Source organism: Erithacus rubecula (assembly GCF_903797595.1).
Source record: "Erithacus rubecula genome assembly, chromosome: 8".
Lineage (NCBI taxonomy): Eukaryota > Metazoa > Chordata > Aves > Passeriformes > Muscicapidae > Erithacus > Erithacus rubecula.
The window spans coordinates 28,028,067-28,045,591 of NC_136659.1; the positions used below are offsets into that span (position 1 = coordinate 28,028,067).

The 17,525-nt window shown below is 42.1% G+C and overlaps 1 protein-coding gene across 1 annotated transcript; it reads right to left on the reverse strand.

The window, feature by feature from the left end:
- Positions 1-4,584: 4,584 nt before the first annotated feature.
- MUC13 (mucin 13, cell surface associated) lies at positions 4,585-15,110 on the reverse strand. The gene is made up of 10 exons (XM_079310836.1): positions 14,954-15,110; positions 13,942-14,048; positions 12,309-12,367; positions 11,458-11,609; positions 10,085-10,210; positions 8,882-8,999; positions 7,817-7,854; positions 6,976-7,063; positions 6,564-6,768; positions 4,585-5,675 (listed from the first exon to the last, which is right to left on the reverse strand). Exons 2-10 carry the CDS (start codon positions 13,978-13,980, stop codon positions 5,625-5,627), a joined length of 876 nt encoding a protein of 291 aa, XP_079166962.1. The 5' UTR covers positions 13,981-14,048; positions 14,954-15,110; the 3' UTR covers positions 4,585-5,624.
- Positions 15,111-17,525: the final 2,415 nt, after the last annotated feature.

The following is a 17,525-nucleotide window of genomic DNA, read 5'->3' on the forward strand; positions in this document are numbered from 1 at the left end:
CCGTGGGGAAATCCCTACCATGTTTGGACAGATGTTTTCTCTCTGCTCCCCTTGATGTCACCCACTGTAGTGGGTGCTCTGGGGGACACTGCCTGGGGCTTGGAGACAGTGTCCAGGGCATTGGGCATGGTGAGAAGCAGGAGAGGCACAGCTCCTTTTTACCATGTTTTGCTTCCACCAGGAGAGGGAGAGTGGGAGCTGTTGGTCTCATTTGCTTGTCCTGGAGAGGAACAGACTTTGCTCTCCAGAGGTTGCTGTTTGGAGCCAGTGTGTGAAAGGCAGCATCTTCCAAACTTAAAAGCAAAAATCATTTTGTATTTTTTCAGTTATCTACTTGTGAAATTTTCCATTTGTTTCTTTTATGAGGCTGTTTTTACACAAAAACAATTAAGCCTGGGCATAATTAGGGCATATAAGATCCACTATGTACATATGCCACAGGCATCACCTTTCAGCCCATGCTGCTCTTGAATAAAGCAGGTTCAATGCACTCAGAAGCTGAGAAATGTCCCTCTGGTCCAGGATGTCCATCCAGTCCCAGACTGCTCCAGCAAATACAACAGGACAGACAGTTTTGGGACCCCAGCTTGTTTTACAGTCCTTCCTCCAGCCCCCCCACTTTCTCATCCTTTGGTTAGGGGGGTACATCTCTCAAGTCATTTGTAGTCTTGAATTTCCCTAATCTCTTTTTGAACCTGCAGATACAGCATCCACACCATCCTGTGACACCAAGGTCACTAACTGTGCCTGTAGGGTTTTTTTCTGTCTGCTTTATGCTGACTTTCCCTAGCATTGTGTATTCCCAGATTCTGGTGGGTGTTTGGCTGCCCCTCTGAGTCAAAGGCTTTGGAAACCCATCAGTGATGGCTCAGTGCATTCAGTGAGTCTGCAGGGTGACTGTGCCTGGGAACACACCTGGGTGCCACAGCCCCCCACACCTGCAGCACCAGGCTGTGCTGCCCCTTTGGCTCCCCAGGATCAGTGTCTGGTCCCAGTTGCCTTAACAACTTCTATTTCTATCTATTTCTATTTCTATTTCTATTCTCATCCCTCCTCTTACCTCAATCAAAGTGACTTCACTTACTTTTCCTTTACTCCTGTTAGCTCTTTACTCTGTGTTGTCCTTCCAAGTGCTCCAGCTCCTCCAGCTCATCCACTGCAGACTGGCAGACATGGGGAGATCCCCAACAGCTCCAGCTGTAAAAGCAGCCACAAAGTTTTCACTGACTCTCTGCTACATCATCATCCCCATCTGCCACTTCTATACCCTTGTTGTCAGCATTCCCACTGATTTCCTAGCTGCCTTTGTGGCTTTGGTATATTTAAAGAGCCTTTTATCAGAGCTAGAGCATCCTTGGCAAGGCAATTTATAGATCTTATTTTTAGCCCTGTTTCTTTCCTGTTTATTTGTAACCTGGCATGTTTTATGGGTTTCTTTGTTCTTAGATCACTTTGGGCTTTTAGCATTGGGTTTGGGGATATTTTTTTTTTTTTTTTTTGACAAGTTGCTATAAAAATCAGTATTTTCATCTCACACCCCAAAACCTTGGAGAGGTCTATTTAACTCTGCTGGGAACCCTTAGTAAGCAAAGCTACTCTATCTCCCCACCAACACCAGACATACAGCATTGAAAAAGAGAGCATTACTGAGCTAAAACTAAAAGGCTGGAGGATGGGAAATTTGGATGAAATAGCAACTGATGATTTGGCAGTTGACAAATGACAGTCCTCCTCTCACAGGAGTGACAGATGAGGCAGTGCTAGGCTAGCCTTGCTGTAGATTGTGGGTTATTGAACCACAAATTACCAGCAGGATCCTCTCTCTGGGTTGTTCCAAGGTCTAGTCACCTTCCTGAGCCAGGGGTGAAGTTGAGGAGGTCTTCCTAAAACCAGCAGGGATCAGTGATGTTCACCAGGATACCTGCCTGAACCCCTTCAACCCTCACTTGAGTTTCCCCACTCTCCATACCAGGAGTTTCTGTTGGGAAGCTATTCCTGCTGAGGAGGTGAAAACCTCTTGCTAGAGGAGAGGCTCCTTTTCGCTTACCCCTGTCCCTCCTGCTGGAAGGAGTGCTGTCATTCACCTTGAAACAGCCCCTTGAAAATAGCCCAACTCAAGGTACACAAGAAGAGATAGGTCAAGCCCCTTGGTCTGCAGTGGTGTCTGACCTTCATTGTTCACTTTTACTTGTTTATGCCTCCAGCTTGGCACATCACATGCAGGACCTGCATAAAAAAAAAAAAAAAAAAAAAAAAAGGAAACAAGGGGTAGCTGCCTCCAACAGGCAGCCAGAAAAAAAATCAAAGTGCTGCCTTCTTTCAGGCCTGGAGGGTGCTGCTTTCAAGTAAGATGCAACAGATGCTGGGGTTAGCTCTCAGTTTTGGGAAGGTTTCAGGTGTAAGCAGTGCTAACAGCAGCAGGCCTGATCACCCCACCCATTCTTCCCCTGCCATCCTGCAATCCTGAGGTGCAGCTCCTCTAAGGCACTGTCCAGACCCAGGTTCTCACCCCACTGCCATCCACAGCACCTGCCATGTCCCTCCCCTCCACCCCACGTTATGCTTGGCTATATCTAAATAAATGTAGAATATCATAAGCCTGAAGCTATCCCAATATTCCCAAGCAAATAGGTGCTATAACCAGGCAAACCTCTGTCCCAGCTCCTTTATCACAGTTTAGCCCACCCTGTGCAGACATGCCAACCAATTACACTCTCCAGAGTGGCTTTTGGTCTAGGATGAAAGTTGGTGGCAGACTTGAGTGGCAGCCTCTTCCCATCTCCTCTGTGGGTTGTGTGCCAGCAGGACACTCTGCTTCCCAAGGACACACTGCACCTCAAGGGAGAAGATGGATGGGAGAACCCAGGGTGCAAAATGGTTTGTGGCAGGTCCCTGGAGCCTCTCAGCCTGCCTGCAGGCATGTGCACACTCACACTGGCAGTGAGGACACAACTCAGCTCCTTTCCTATGCCTACTTGGATTTTGAAGGATGGCAGCTGAAAGAAAGCATGAGTCAAGAGGCAACAGTCATAAAACTCAACAGAGAGCATTTTCCATGATCAAATTCCCCTGAATAGTCACACATCACTAATAGACAAACAGAAGTGAAATATCTGGGAGTTTGCCCTTTCGGTACAGAATTCCAGTCCAGATAAAAGAACTGCAGCAGCTTTTGATGTGCTAAAAAGGAGCAGGCTCACAGTGGTATCTGATAGCCCCTCCCCAGCAAGGGCTAAATGACAACTGGCCACAGTTGCAGAAATTAGCTTTGATTAAGAGCAATTAAAATTCCTCTGCAGTTAAATGATGCAAACACCTGATCATTTTTGCTGCTTTTATTACCAGTGATAACACATGCCGGGACATCACACCCTCAATAAAGTTTGACTGCAATAAAGTTTCTCGTTCAGCATTCAGCTGCATTTCCAACCACTCTTGCTTTGCAAAAGAATGGGAGATAACGCTTAAAAGCCTTTCCACGTAGTAGGTTACTGTTACATGCATTTTATGCATGGAGCCAGGCAATTTACCCCAGTGAAAGAGACCATGATGATTATTTCAGTGGGCTGTGGCTGTTGATATTGAAAAACCTTTTTATTCAGCTCCATGTAAGCCCAAATTTCAGTCTGGCCTATGAAGATTGGGAGGAGGAGGTATCCAAGCAAAAGCAGCCAGCTGAATGAAGCTGAGCTTCATTACTTTTGGCCAGTTTCTGCCTTGATCCCATCCATTTTCCTGTGCCTCACCACATGCAAACTTCCCCAGAGTGGAGTCTGCATGGGATTAACAAAAGGCAATAAAATAAGACCAAATCCCCCCCCACCCTTTGAAGAATGTCTCATGAGCAGTTCAGCCCAGCTCCCCTGGAGCCACGCTGAGTGTGCAGAGATGCACACAGATGGTGGGGCTGGCTGAGGCCACCAGAACCTGGTCCCCTACAGCCCCTGCCAATGGCAGATGCTGTGCAGTCAGGTGAGAGCAGCAAACAGGACAGGAGTGAGCTGGAGGAAAGAAACAGTGAGACCTCAGAAAAACCTGCTGCTTCTGAGAAAGCAGGGTCTACCTTCTACAGAAGCCACATGAGAAAGATTGGGACTATTTAGGACCCAGCTTTCAATCCCTTAACTGGCAAGTGGGAGCTGGCTTTGATCATGGAGAGACTGGAAACAAGCATCTGCATGGACATCCTGGAAATCTCTGCAGCCACATACAGTGTTCTCTACCACAGACCCCCAGATTTGTGATTTAAGCTGAAATACACTTCTTTTCATCTCTGCCATCAGACAGAGCAACTTGTCCAGCATTTTCAAGGGAGATCCACCTGCACTAACTACCCAGTTCCCACCAAAAGTAATCACTGAATATTGGTGCCAGTCTCACAACAACAAAAATTTTAACTTCATTAATACTTAACAATATTTCTGAACTTCCGAGTGAAAACTGGGTGTTGATTTAACTAGTTTGTGCACACTGGTATCTAAACATTGCACAAATTTTAACATAAAATAGTCTCTGGAGTTTAGGAAAAACACTTAAACCACGAGGAGGAACATAAGAAAGCCTTGATTCAGAGAAAAAAAATGTTTAATAGGAAAAGTTAATCTGCATATATAAAAATCAAAACACAAAATACAATAGAATTAAGTGATGCTTTAAATGATTGTAACCTATAAATATATGTACATATGGGTGCATATAAGTATTTTATGCAATTATAATATTAATGCCAGTTGACAGATAATGCACACTCAGTAAAATTCTTTAACATATAAATTATTTTACAGACAGATTTATTGATGGTATGAAGAAATTTTAAGAAAACCCAAACACCAAGCTTATTATCATTCAAACATAAAGACTTCAAAAGAAAAAATTATGCTAACACTTTCCACAGGAGCTAAAAATATGAAACCAATGCAGTTTTGCAAGATGAAAAGAATAGCGTTTGTTTGAAGATATTGTATCTTGCCATTGTATTGGGAAGGAAGTTGTGGACAAGGTCAGAAAAGTGCCATTGTCTCACAAAACCCATGTCAGCAGAGAACTGACCAGAATGCTTTCAGATGGGAAATACTGAATATGGGAAATACTGGGGGGTTGAGGATGGTGAAAAACTTGTATCTAATACAGTCAAGTGAAACAGGTCAGGTTCTCATGAAAAACATTTTCATCTGCCCAAAGCCATAGTTCAAATTAGGTGAGCACAAATCCAAGTAAAGCTATGGGTACTGATGTTTTTCAGCATCACACATATTGCCTGGACCATCCTCCAGAAAAACTGAAAACCAACAGGGTTAAAATCCTGGTATCTTGTATCTTGTGTACATTCACTCTCTTGCCAATGTACTGGCTTCATCAGAGAAGTCTAATGTTTATTGGAGCACATTAGCTCTTTTAAATTAAGTCTTCTTCTTCTGCCTACTCTCTAACATATTTCCCTTATTTCAAAGTTGTCCATGATCTCTTTCAAGCAGGAGTCTTCCTCTAGAAAATCTTGAGAGGATCTGGCATTAAGGATGTTGTTGTCTCTTCTGCTGAAGTAACTGCATTGGTGAGAGGCTGTAAAACTCTTTGCTCTGACCCAGAGTTGTGGTGGTCATCCATCCTTCTGCTGCTCTGGTCACTCAATATCTGCTCTGTGTCCTGAAGCCCCTGGGCTCCCGTGGTGTTTCATACTACAGGGGAATTTTAGACAAGAAAAGAAGAGAAATGAGGACTCACAAATATCATTAAGCCCAACACTTGCATGAATGGCTCACACAGGGTTTGGTCCCACAACCTTGATGTTATTAACTCAAACTGAGCTAATCTCAAGCCTCTGCTTCCTCTGTGGCTCCATTGCAGAATTCAAGGATAAAACAGGCTGTTGTTTGTTCGGGGGGTTTTTTTGTTGCTTTTTTTGTTTTTAGAACATGCCTTCCACATAATGACACATCTCTGCTTACCAAGCTCCCCTGTGCCACAGCAGTGCAAAAACTTCTATATTATTCTTCTATATTATTCATGGCATTTCACACCCTTCCCTCTTCAATGCTGCAGCAGCTGCAGATGCTCTTGCTGGGAAGGAGGCAGCAGCAAGCAGTGGGAGGACACAGTCACTTGGGCATCAGTCCCACCTTAAACTGGCTGTGAATCTTGCACGAGGCTGCAGCAACTGTTGACTCTACAGCAGGCTAAAAGCAGCTCAGGTGGGAGCAGACTGTGCTGCTTGCAGACACACCTGTGCTGAGGGGTGAGTTTGGCCAGGGCAGACAAATATCCTGCCACTGGGCAGCCAAGGTCTTGCTTTGACCCTTGCTTTTCACATATCCCTCCTGTGGCTCAAGGATGACTACTAGAGCTTTAGAAAGGTCTTTGTGAGTGCTGATCTCTTAATTGAGGAAAATTTCTGTATCAAGAATTTTTTTTTAGATGCAGCTATAGTTGTTTGGGTGTCTTTATATCACTTTGGCCTTCCAGACCAAGTTGATGTACAGAGGGCAGCTAAGGTTCCCATAATGTCTCTAGCCCACAGTGCTACTGTTCAGGAATTCCACTCCCACAGTACTATGTGAAACACTTACCATATCATCATAATCCCTCTCTGGAAAACGATCTCTATTTTTGGAACTCATCTCATAGGGGTTGTGTGGCTGATATCCTGGGTTTGCATGGCCAGAGGTGGTCTGGACCCTGGGGAACATGCTTGGTCTGTCATCAGAGGTATTCCTGTCAGAATGCCCTGACTTTATCAGGCTCCTCGTCTCTGGATTTCGTTTGTCTTTTGCTCTTCAGAGGAGATGAAAAGAACAAAGGAGATTTTAGAAGACTATTTAGTCTTATTTATTAAATCAAACTTACAGATTTGTCCCACCTTATTTTGGATGTTCAGTCATTCTGAAGCATGCAACAGATTTTTATAGCATGTCTACTGCAAAACCCTTATTATGAATACCCAGCAATGCAGCTTCTATTCACTGTAAGAAATATTCTTACCTGACTGAAATAATAGAGACTGCTATCACTAAACTCAGGATAATGGCTCCAAACACTGTGCCCACTATTATAAGGATGAGTTCAGTATCTGGGGGGAAAAACAGCAAACAAGAAGTGTGTAAATTAATAACTGTCAGTGAATATTGAAAAATAGGGAAGGGAAGGGAAGGGAAGGGAAGGGAAGGGAAGGGAAGGGAAGGGAAGGGAAGGGAAGGGAAGGGAAGGGAAGGGAAGGGAAGGGAAGGGAAGGGAAGGGAAGGGAAGGGAAGGGAAGGGAAGGGAAGGGAAGGGAAGGGAAGGGAAGGGAAGGGAAGGGAAGGGAAGGGAAGGGAAGGGAAGGGAAGGGAAGGGAAGGGAAGGGAAGGGAAGGGAAGGGAAGGGAAGGGAAGGGAAGGGAAGGGAAGGGAAGGATTTATTTCCAGGCTCCTGGTGTTTACAGCATTTTGTGGACACAGAAGGATGTAAATTAAGAAGATCTGCATTAAAGACCATCTCTTATGGATGGCTGTTTTGACCCCAGCTCTAGTTTCTACTGCCATGCACTGAATGGTTTTACACATTCAGTTATAGGTGAGGAACAGGAACAACTGGGAGGATGTAGAGGTTTTATAAGCTAGTATTGAAGCTAAATTGTGTAGTTAGGTGTCAAATAGGCTCTTCCCATGCCTTAGACACATAAGGCAACAGATAAATTTCACTTTTTTTTTCCCTTAACATTTTACTTCTATAAATGCAGAATGGTGGCATCTCTAAAGTCTACTACATTTTTTGTTATCCCAGACAGATTAAGCATTAGTTATTTTTCAAGGCCATAATTAAAAATCAGAATTCTTATACTTACTGTCAGAGCATTCCACCCCAGAGTAGCCCACTGCACAACTACAGGAGAGAAAAAAGAGAAAGGGAAAGGAAGAAAAGATGATCTTTAGGGTCTCTTTTAATCCAAACCATTCTATTATCACAAAACAATAGTATATTTCCCCCTTTTGTCAGAAATTTCTCCACAAGGTCTGTTCATTACAGGTTTCCTCTAACCCTATCTTAATGTTAAATTATTTACTTTCATTAGGCTGAAACAATCTGAGATTTTCAGAGTGATTGGTGACCTCAGCACTCAAAGTTTCAGGTTCTTAGTCTGCAAAATGTTAAAGGGACTTAATTTTTCTAAAGAACTAAGCTCTGCACCTCTGAGCCACTTGGAATTGCCATGCAATGTCTTTAACAAAAGCCTCAGTATAACATCTATGAGGACTGGCAACTCCATCTTCCTTCCATAGCAGTTTATTATACTTAAAATATATCAACTTTATGGTAAGAAATGTTCAATTTGCAGCAGTAATAACTAGAAAAAGAGCTGAATTAATGGACTTGGGGAGTGAGTCTCTCTGTTTATCCACCAGAGCAGACCACAGCCAGTCACTCACTCGGCCTCACCTGCAAACACCATTGTTCTGCTCTGATCCTGAGCTGACAGGAATAGTTCCAGAAAAAAAACCAAGCAGGAATAACACAGGTCTGAAAGTTATGATACCAGTGCAAACATTGCAGGGATTGGAGGCACATCTTGCTCTAATGCCTGTTTCTTACTAAACACTTCAGCACAGCAGCTCCCATGCTGCTGGGGTAGTTTGTGTTTATGTGATGATGCACTTTGTCCTCTCCCCTCACTCACAGCTGACCTTGGCTCTCCCTGCCTTTCCCCTGGGGTGCTATGAGTGCACAAAAAGAGCAATGCCAAGGAGAAAAAACACCACAACTTGTGACACCACGGGAGTTTGTCCATCTGCCACCCCCCTTGGGCACCTCTGTGATCCACTGCTCTGGGCTGCAGCTGCCCCTCTGACAGAGGTTCTCCTCCCCTGCCTTCACCTACAACACAGGAGTGCAGCAAGGAGAGAATACTCACGGCACACAGTCTCCAGACTCAGGCTCAGATTTATAGTTAGCCATACATTTGCATTTTGGAACCTCTTCTTCTTTTACACAGTACTTGTTCTTTGCTGCAGAACAGTTTTTACTGCAAGCTGTATATTCAGGGAGGAAAACATGAGTGAATTGCAGATAGAAGATTATTTTATTGCTCTAGAAACACACACCCACCCCTCTCCTAAGCTTTAGAGCATCAGAATGGCATTTTTAGGACTGCACCAATGTAAAAAAAAAATAAAAATAAAATCACAAAATTAGAATTTAAAATCATCCAGCTTCATCAAAAAGGAAATCTGGCTAGGCTGCATCTTCCATAGGCAAGCAGTGGCCTGAAGTTTGATCTCACAGCAGATGATTTGTATGGAAAACTGTGTCAGTTTTAGTCAGGCATGGTCCACAAAGGCCTACACTGGGTCACATCTCACTGGGATTATTGTAGCCAGCTTTCATAACTTTATAATGGATTTTTGAATTGTTTGTTGTTTTTCAAAAAAATCATACATCTTAGACTTTTTTATTTTTGCTTCTGTAGTGTGAAAATTTTAGTTTCTATGAGAAGAAAATGAGGTATTTTAAAGAAAATTAGGTACATCACAGGACTTTGGAGGGTAGCTAAATATAAACAGAGCACTTATTAACAGACTCAAAACAAGAAAGTAAATAAAACCCCAGCAACTAACAGGGTTTTAAAAATGACAAAAATTACAGAAATCATTGAAAAAACCTGTCTAAATCCAGGTAATGCAAACCTAGAATTATGAACAAGGGACAGAGCCTTAACATGTCATTGTAGTGCACCATGAGACTTCCAGTTCTGTTTGCTGCCTTCAAGCAATATGTAGAATTTATTCCCAAAATATGCCCTAGCAGAGAAAGCAGTGAGTACAGAATTCAATTTTGTTCCATCCTTTACCTGTTTAGGTTTCAGTTCTTACCAGGACCCTAACAATGCAGTAAAGGATTTGCCTACTCACTCTTTTCAGTCATGATTTTATCAAGTTTAATAATTTGTTCTACTGGAACAAAATTACATATTTGCTGAAAGTGAAATGTGAGTATGTGTTTCCATGGTTTTCTTCACAGGATGCACATTCCCTGATGTTTAGATGTCAGCACCCTTCTCAAAAAGGGACCAAGCAGGTCAGCCTTTCAGAGATAGATAAAGAAGTGAGATTCTTACCTGAACAAGAAAGATCATCCCATTCTGTCTTTTCTAAATCAGATTTGCATTTGCATTCTGGAGATGTGCTCTCTTCACACACTGTGGTTTTAGTATCACACCGATAAACATCACAATGTTTTACCTCTTTAAAAGAGAAACAGGGAGCAAACCTCAATTTCCTTTCAAAGAAAGCAGTACACTTGCCCAATAAATCACAAACCAATTTATTTAGTAATTCTAAATAGAAAAACATTTAAGTCCTTTTCTTGGGACATCAATCTTGCAGGCTTTTGGACCAGCCATTTTTTCCTCCTTGATCTTTACCAGTTAAGGTCCAGTTTCCATCACATCTTCTGACCTTCTGTTTTTCAGCCTTCTACAACTACCTCCAAACCTTCCTGGCTCCAGTCATAACTATAACTATTCTCCCAAATTAAAAAACCATAACTGTTCTCCTGAACTGAACTGTGAGACCCAGATCCCACACAGTTCTAGAGAGATATAAACATTTATGGGCATGCAGCTTATTTCATGAGCAGCATTTGTATCCTATTTGCCCAGTGTGTTGCTCTTTAGATCCATGTCCTTGTGGTGGGAATGGTTTAAAGACCTCAGTCCATGGCATGCTGTAGAGGGATGTGACTGCACTGGTGCCTTGGGGGCTCCCACTGATTTTCTATTTCTTTCTCACAGCTGAGGTGGATACAGTCACCTTCAGAGACTAAACTCAGGCTTTAAGCCATGAAATGGACTCTTAATTATTAGCTATGTCTTTTAAGAAAGTTGATTTCAAAACAGGAAGTTATATTTTAAAATAAATAAATAAATAAATAAATAAATAAATTATATATATATATATATATATATATATATATATAATATTTATTTTAATTAGAAACTCTTTCTCCCGCTATTACACCTTTAACAGTGCAATACTTCACTGGTTTAGATCAACAAATCCTTTAGCTCAGTGTCTAATCTGTGAGGCCTCATTTCAATTACCATTTCTTATTATGGGAGAAGTCTAAAGAGAATGTCATAGTAAAATACTAGTCTTAGAAGTACAATATATATATATATGTATATATTTTATCCTGATTTTCCCCACTTTTTTAACGTGTAGCAGGTTAAAATCACTACACCATTGCTTACCAGGGAATAAATATTTTCCTTTTCTTCTTTACACAGAAAGAAGGAAGCCTTAATAAAACAAAAGAGCCTAGCACTGAATAGTAGAATCTTCAAAATTACCTAAGATTGAACATTCAGCTCCTTAAAATCAACAAGACTTATGATTTGATGGGCTCCTATGCCCACAGAAAACTTCCAACCAGGTTTTAGGAACCTCTGTTTCTGCTGATTAATGACTTCCCTGGCAAGGAGTTACATACCGTGATAAGTCTTGACATAGAACTGGTTTTCCTTTTCTATTGCACTTTGTACTGCAGAATTAACTGTGCTGTTATTTGCAGGTGAGTCCCACGTGAACAGGCTTGTCACTTTCACACTCAGGGGAACAGAATTTCTGCTTTTGCTTGGACGTCTGAAAAGGACAGATAGTACCATTTTAAAGTCTCACATAATCCATATGGATAGCAAGCTAGATGCAGAAATGAGAGAAAATCTCTGCCAAATCTCCCTCTCTCCCTCAGTTTCTTTCTTCCTATAATGTAGGTAGTTGCCAAGAGCTCTGGGAACAGTAACCTGCAACAGATGGGGATGGGAAAAGAGAAACCTCTCTCATCTCTACCTAGACCATCAAGGCATTTATGCCCACAGCTACAGTCACCACAACCCATCAGCAGCATCTTTGCTCAACCTGCCACCAGGAGACAATAGCAAATGCACAATAAAATGTATTTTCTATGCCTCCTGTAATAAGGGTGTGTTTTAAATTAAACTGGGACTCCAAGCTGGGTAGCACTCCCTGTGGTCATAGGAACTTGGAGTTAACTGTGAGAATTTCAGACATGTCAGGTATGACAGGGACTGCTAGTTACAGCACAGTGCTGCATCCTACATGGTGCTAGAAGCACAGGACATCCAGTGTGGAGCTGCCTCAGCCAGCCCATTTCACTGATGTTTTGGGGTAAAAATGGGGCCAGCATCCCTCCTTTATGGGGAAGCATTCTGAGCTGAACTCACCCCATATCTTTTATTGAACTGAGAACTTCATGGGAAACAGATTAAAATGAAGTATGTGGGAAGTGTGTATATGGCAAAAGCAAACCAGCAAACTTACTGAATTTCCATGATGACAGTTTCTACATAGCCTTCTAGATTTCCAAGGGCCTCCTTGAACTGTAAAAGAGAAAGAAATTGGAGTTCAAGGCAAGCATCAGGAAAAGCATCACACAAACCACTGAGACTTCTGCAGTGAAGTTTTAATACAAAATATGCTACTATAGACACAAATAAAGTAAGGTGATGTGTTAAATCCACCAGGCAAGGTATTGCAAAAGAGGAACAGTGGGGTGGTGCTGTAGAATATGGAAGAACTGGGAATCTGGGAGGGCAGTGGAGGGATGGAGAATGAATGTCAGGCCAGGTTAACTGGCTGATAGTTACAGATACCCCTTTGAAAACCCATTGCTCAGGAGGGTGTCTCCACAGCACCAGTCTATGGACAAGTAGGAGGAAGGGGAGAAGTCAACCTCCTCACAGATGGCACTGAGAGGCAGTGAAGTGGGATCATCAGGGGCTGATCTAGTGGGAAGAAGCACTGATGAAAGCACTGGGAGCTAAACAGGATCAGAAGGAAAGTCAGTGCTCTCCCTCTTCCCATGTGAAGCAGGGACCAACCAGTGGAGGCAGCTGCCACACAAGCAGGAGCCACCATGAGAAGAGGAGAAGATATCTAATTCAACTGAAATTAAACTATCCATCTTTCTTTGTAATAAAATTCAAATTATTTTCTATGCTATTTTCAGTTTTGCATTCTATTATCTACCTATTTTAGATCTACATATGATGCTCTTCTGTAGCCATATCATGAAAAAATGCTGGACAAAATAATTGAGAAAATATTTTTTAACATTCTGGAGAAACAACTTTTGGTCATTTTCTGATACAACATTCATAGTAAGCAATATAATAATACATTGATAAACATTTTTGATCATTCCTGATTAAAATCTGGTGAATATATTTTAAACAGACATCTGGTAGACTTGCATATTTATTCTTCCTTACTGCTAGAAAGATAAATAAGCAAATTCACTTGTTTCAACATGGCAGCATAAATTAAACTGATCATCTTATTTCTCTGGGAAATTTATGACCAGATTTTATGTATAATCATAGAATTATAAAAAGTGTGCAGCACCCATTTCACTACTAACATGAAAATACTAATACTGGCAGACTTATGCAAGAGGCTTATTATTCAGTATTTAGACACAGCAGGACAGACATTCAGAAAAGTCTGTGCTGCATATAACCAATAATTTTCTTTAAAAAAAATTAAAGTTGTTCATTTTTACTCATACCACTGAGTATTATTGAGCCTTCAGAAACAGCAGAGATGAGAAACTCAATAGGCTGGAAAACTTCACTCAGCTGCATTGTTTCTGCAGAGGGAATGGTGAAAGATGCAGAGCAATTTATGTGAGAACTCCCCAGAACAGAAGTGGTACTAAAAATGCAAGTATTACTTCAGGGATTCCTTTCCCTTCAGCAAGAGCCATCTGAGAGCAAAGTTCAAGTCTTTTATAAATAGGTTTAAACTAATGTGAAGCCTTCTTTGAAAGAAGTAGATCTCTTGTAGAGTGTAACTTTTCTATGCCCCACATTAAAGAGTGTGTGTGTCCTCTCTGTCTGCATTATATCCATTATAGCATTAAATATATGAGGGTAAAAAATCTATTGCCACTCACAAATTCTGACACATTGTTGAATACATTTTCATACTCCATGGAATTTACATTTTGAAGACTATCAGTGTAATTTGCATTCACTGCAATGGTTGCTGGGAATACTTTCCCTGAAATGAGAACAGAGAATGTAAATTAGAAAACATTCAAGACAGTCCAGTTTCACCTTAGAGTTCTCCAGCCTTCAGGGATGGGGAAATACAATGCAGAAAGCAAATCAGTGCTGTTTTTTCATGTACAGGAGAGATCAGCAGAGGATAAATCATTTCAGTCACAATGGGGGATGCACTTTGGCTGTTGGGGAAGAAGGCAGGATCCTGGGCCCAACCAATCTGTCCTGATTATGAAACTGAGCAACATTAAACTGCCAGCATGGCCTGAAGCTAAAAGACTTTGTGAGTTGTTGCAGAATTTTGTGAGTAAACAATGTCTATTAAGGACTCCAAATTTGCAGCTATTAAGCAGCTAGTGTGCTTCACTGTGGTTTACAGAGAAAGTAGTTCAGAATCTACCTGCTTCTTAATCCTCACAAGCAAATGTGAGAATCCTGCTTCCTGATCCCTAAATAAGAAGCCCTATTTTCTCACATGCTTGGCCCCAAGAAGCATTTCAGAGATGCATTTCAACAGGACTCTGGTGAATGTTTAACAACGGGAAAAAAATCAATCTGGCTGTTCACAGGTCTTCATAAGTTTGATCTTTTTTAAATCATCACCATTAATATTGATGTCAGGTTTACACTTGCATTTTTTTTTTCCTGCTTTTCACTAATTTTAATCCCCTGCACTCCTGACAGAGAATTCCCCTTCTTTTTCTAGAACATTAACCTCTTTGGCTGTCACTGTTTTGTGAGATAGCAATCTAGGTCACTGTAGGAGTGGCTGCCTGCAAAGCAAGTAATCACTCAGCAGTCACTTTCCCAGACTGATTGTGTTTTCAATTATAACAAGCAATATGGGAAGTAAAAGTCACCTGGGCAGGTAACTGAAAGCACTTATGCCCTTCTGCAACTCACCACTGTAACAATTCTCATTGCTGTAGTAGAATCCATATCGGCACACACAGGTATAATTGCTGTTTAAAGAAATACATGTAGCCAAATTCTTTCCACAGGGATCTCCTTCGCAGAAGCCCACTAATACCAAGATGAAAGATAATCACATTAGTGTTTCTGTGAATTTCTGCAATAGCCAGTTCATACATAAAGTAATTAATGTGTAGAATAGTTCATATGTACTTCTGCTAAAGGAATCTACCAGGTATGTTTTAGTGATTTTTAGATGCAATTGCAGAGCATACAGCTGGATCTTGCTTGTTACATGTATAGTAACTCTTTTCCCTACACAATCCAGCAGGATATCACAGTGAGGAGTATGGGTGAAATTCATTATCTGTCATAGAGAGCATTCACAGTTCAATTCTACTGAATACAACTAAAACCAAATCAAAGAAAGAAAGTATATCAAGGTTTGCCAGAACCAGTGACTGTTAGAAAAAGACTACAATAGCCTGTGTGTCCTTAATACTGCACTGGTAAATATTTGCTTTATTATGACAATATAATGGCACAGGTCTTTACTGCAGACACATTGATAAAATGAGGACTCCAAAGTGAATGATAATAGCATATTTTCTCTGATAATTACATATATTCTGTAAGGCTATAGAGTATGCATTTTATTACTATATACAATTTAAGTGGTTAATAAGCAATTAAAAGTTATATTTCTATACATCGTATATATAGGATGGTAATTACAGTTCTCTTCCAAGACATCAAATTCTGTTTTTCACTCTGCCTGGTTTTTTACACTTCAGAAGTACATTCTCATAGATGAGACATTTTCTGGGAAATGGGGAAAAAATAGGAATTCTCATTCATATCCCAAGAAAAAAAAAAAGGTAAAACACTTAATGAATTTTCATTTCCTGAAAGATTAATCTCCAAATATTTTTTTTCCAGAGAAACTAGTGAAGCCTTTTTTTCACCCTGATGAAAAAGACGCAAGCAGAAAGCAACAACAATATGAACTCCTCCAAGCACATTCCACTCGCAGTAAGGGCAGGCAGGGAAGAGTGGCAGGGAGATACAGCATGAAATGGGGACACTTCACCTACACTGGAAAGCCATACTGGGATGGAACGCAGTGGGGTATGGAGAGGTTGTGGGATGAACACACAAACATCTCCACAGACAAGGTTCCTGGCCCCAGTCCCATGCAGAGATGCGCCCCAGCTCCCTCCCTGATGGAGCTCCAAGAGCCTCAGGTACAAACCCCTGTGGGCCAGGTCAAGGGCTGGACAGAGCAGCCACACCCTGTCGACCCCAACACATTCTCCTTGCAGCAAGAACCAGCAGGGAAAGTCTGAATGAAAGATATTCATGGCAAACATCTGGGCATCTTGGACTTTTCTGAAAGAGGAACTGTGGAAACCCAGGCAGGGCAACTCCTTCCTGTCTGAGGGGGCTTCAGAGCTCCTTAGGACCTTCTTTCTCCAAGCTGTCACCACAAAAAGCTGCCTGAGCAGTTTTCCTCCTTACCTGAAGGATCTGTGATTGGTGGCACTGATGGTTCAGGATCTGTTCCATTTGAAGTACTGTTATCTAATGAAGGGAAGAGAAGAGACATGTCATCACAGCCTAGCAGTGTCTGTTCAGAAAGCCTTGGGAAATTCTGTGTTTATAGGACTAGTCCAGAGCAGGTAAGTACATTGGATCATTGTGGGGCTGAGCAGTCAAAGCCCTGAGCACCCTTGCCCAGCCTCTTGGCTCTCAGGGCTCAGATGCCTGTGACATCTGATGTGTCCATGACTCCCTGGACCCCAATGGCAGCAAGTGAACACAAGGACCTCACACACACTGTGGTGTCCCCAGCTTATCTGTGCTGTATGGTCACAGCTGTGCTGGCCAAAGCTGTCACACCCTGCAACAACCAGCCTCAGGCACAGCTCCCTGCAGGATCTGGTCACAGGATTCCTCCCCTGGGCATCTCTACAGGGATCCCTTCTATCCAGGTCTGATGCAGGAGGTGAAGGCATAAAGCACAAAAAGAGCAACCTCCTCCAATCTACCCCAACACATTCTCATTGCAGCATAAACCAGCAGGAACAGTCTGAAGAGTGGAAGGTATTCATGGCCATCATCCAGCCAGCTGTGTCTTTTCTGAAAGAAAAGCTGAGGAAACCCAGGCAGGGCAACTCCTTCCTATCTGAGGAAGCTTCAGAGATCCTTAGGACCTTCTTTCTCCAAGCTGTCACCACAAAAAGCTGCCTGAGCAGTTTTGCTCCTTACCTGAAGGATCTGTGATTGGTGGCACTGATGGCTCAGGATCTGTTCCATTTGAAGTACTGTTATCTGATGAAGGGAAGAGAAGAGACATGTCAGCACAGCCTAGCAGTGTCTGTTCAGAAAGCCTTGGGGAATTCTGTGTTTATGGGACTAGTCCAGAGCAGGTAAGTGCATTGGATCCTTGTGGGGCTGAGCAGTCAAAGCCCTGAGCACCCTTGCCCAGCCTCTTGGCTCTCAGGGCTCAGATGCCTGTGACATCTGATGTGTCCATGACTCCCTGGACCCCAAATAGCACCAG

Coding starts and splice junctions, on each gene's coding strand:
- MUC13 (XM_079310836.1), bottom strand. CDS start 13,980: ATGGAGTATGAAAATGTATTCAACAATGTGTCAGAATTT. Junction 10,211..11,457: donor CTATGTCAAGACTTATCACG/GTATGTAACTCC, acceptor TCTCTTTTAAAG/AGGTAAAACATTGTGATGTT. Junction 6,769..6,975: donor GTCTCTATTATTTCAGTCAG/GTAAGAATATTT, acceptor TCTCCTCTGAAG/AGCAAAAGACAAACGAAATC.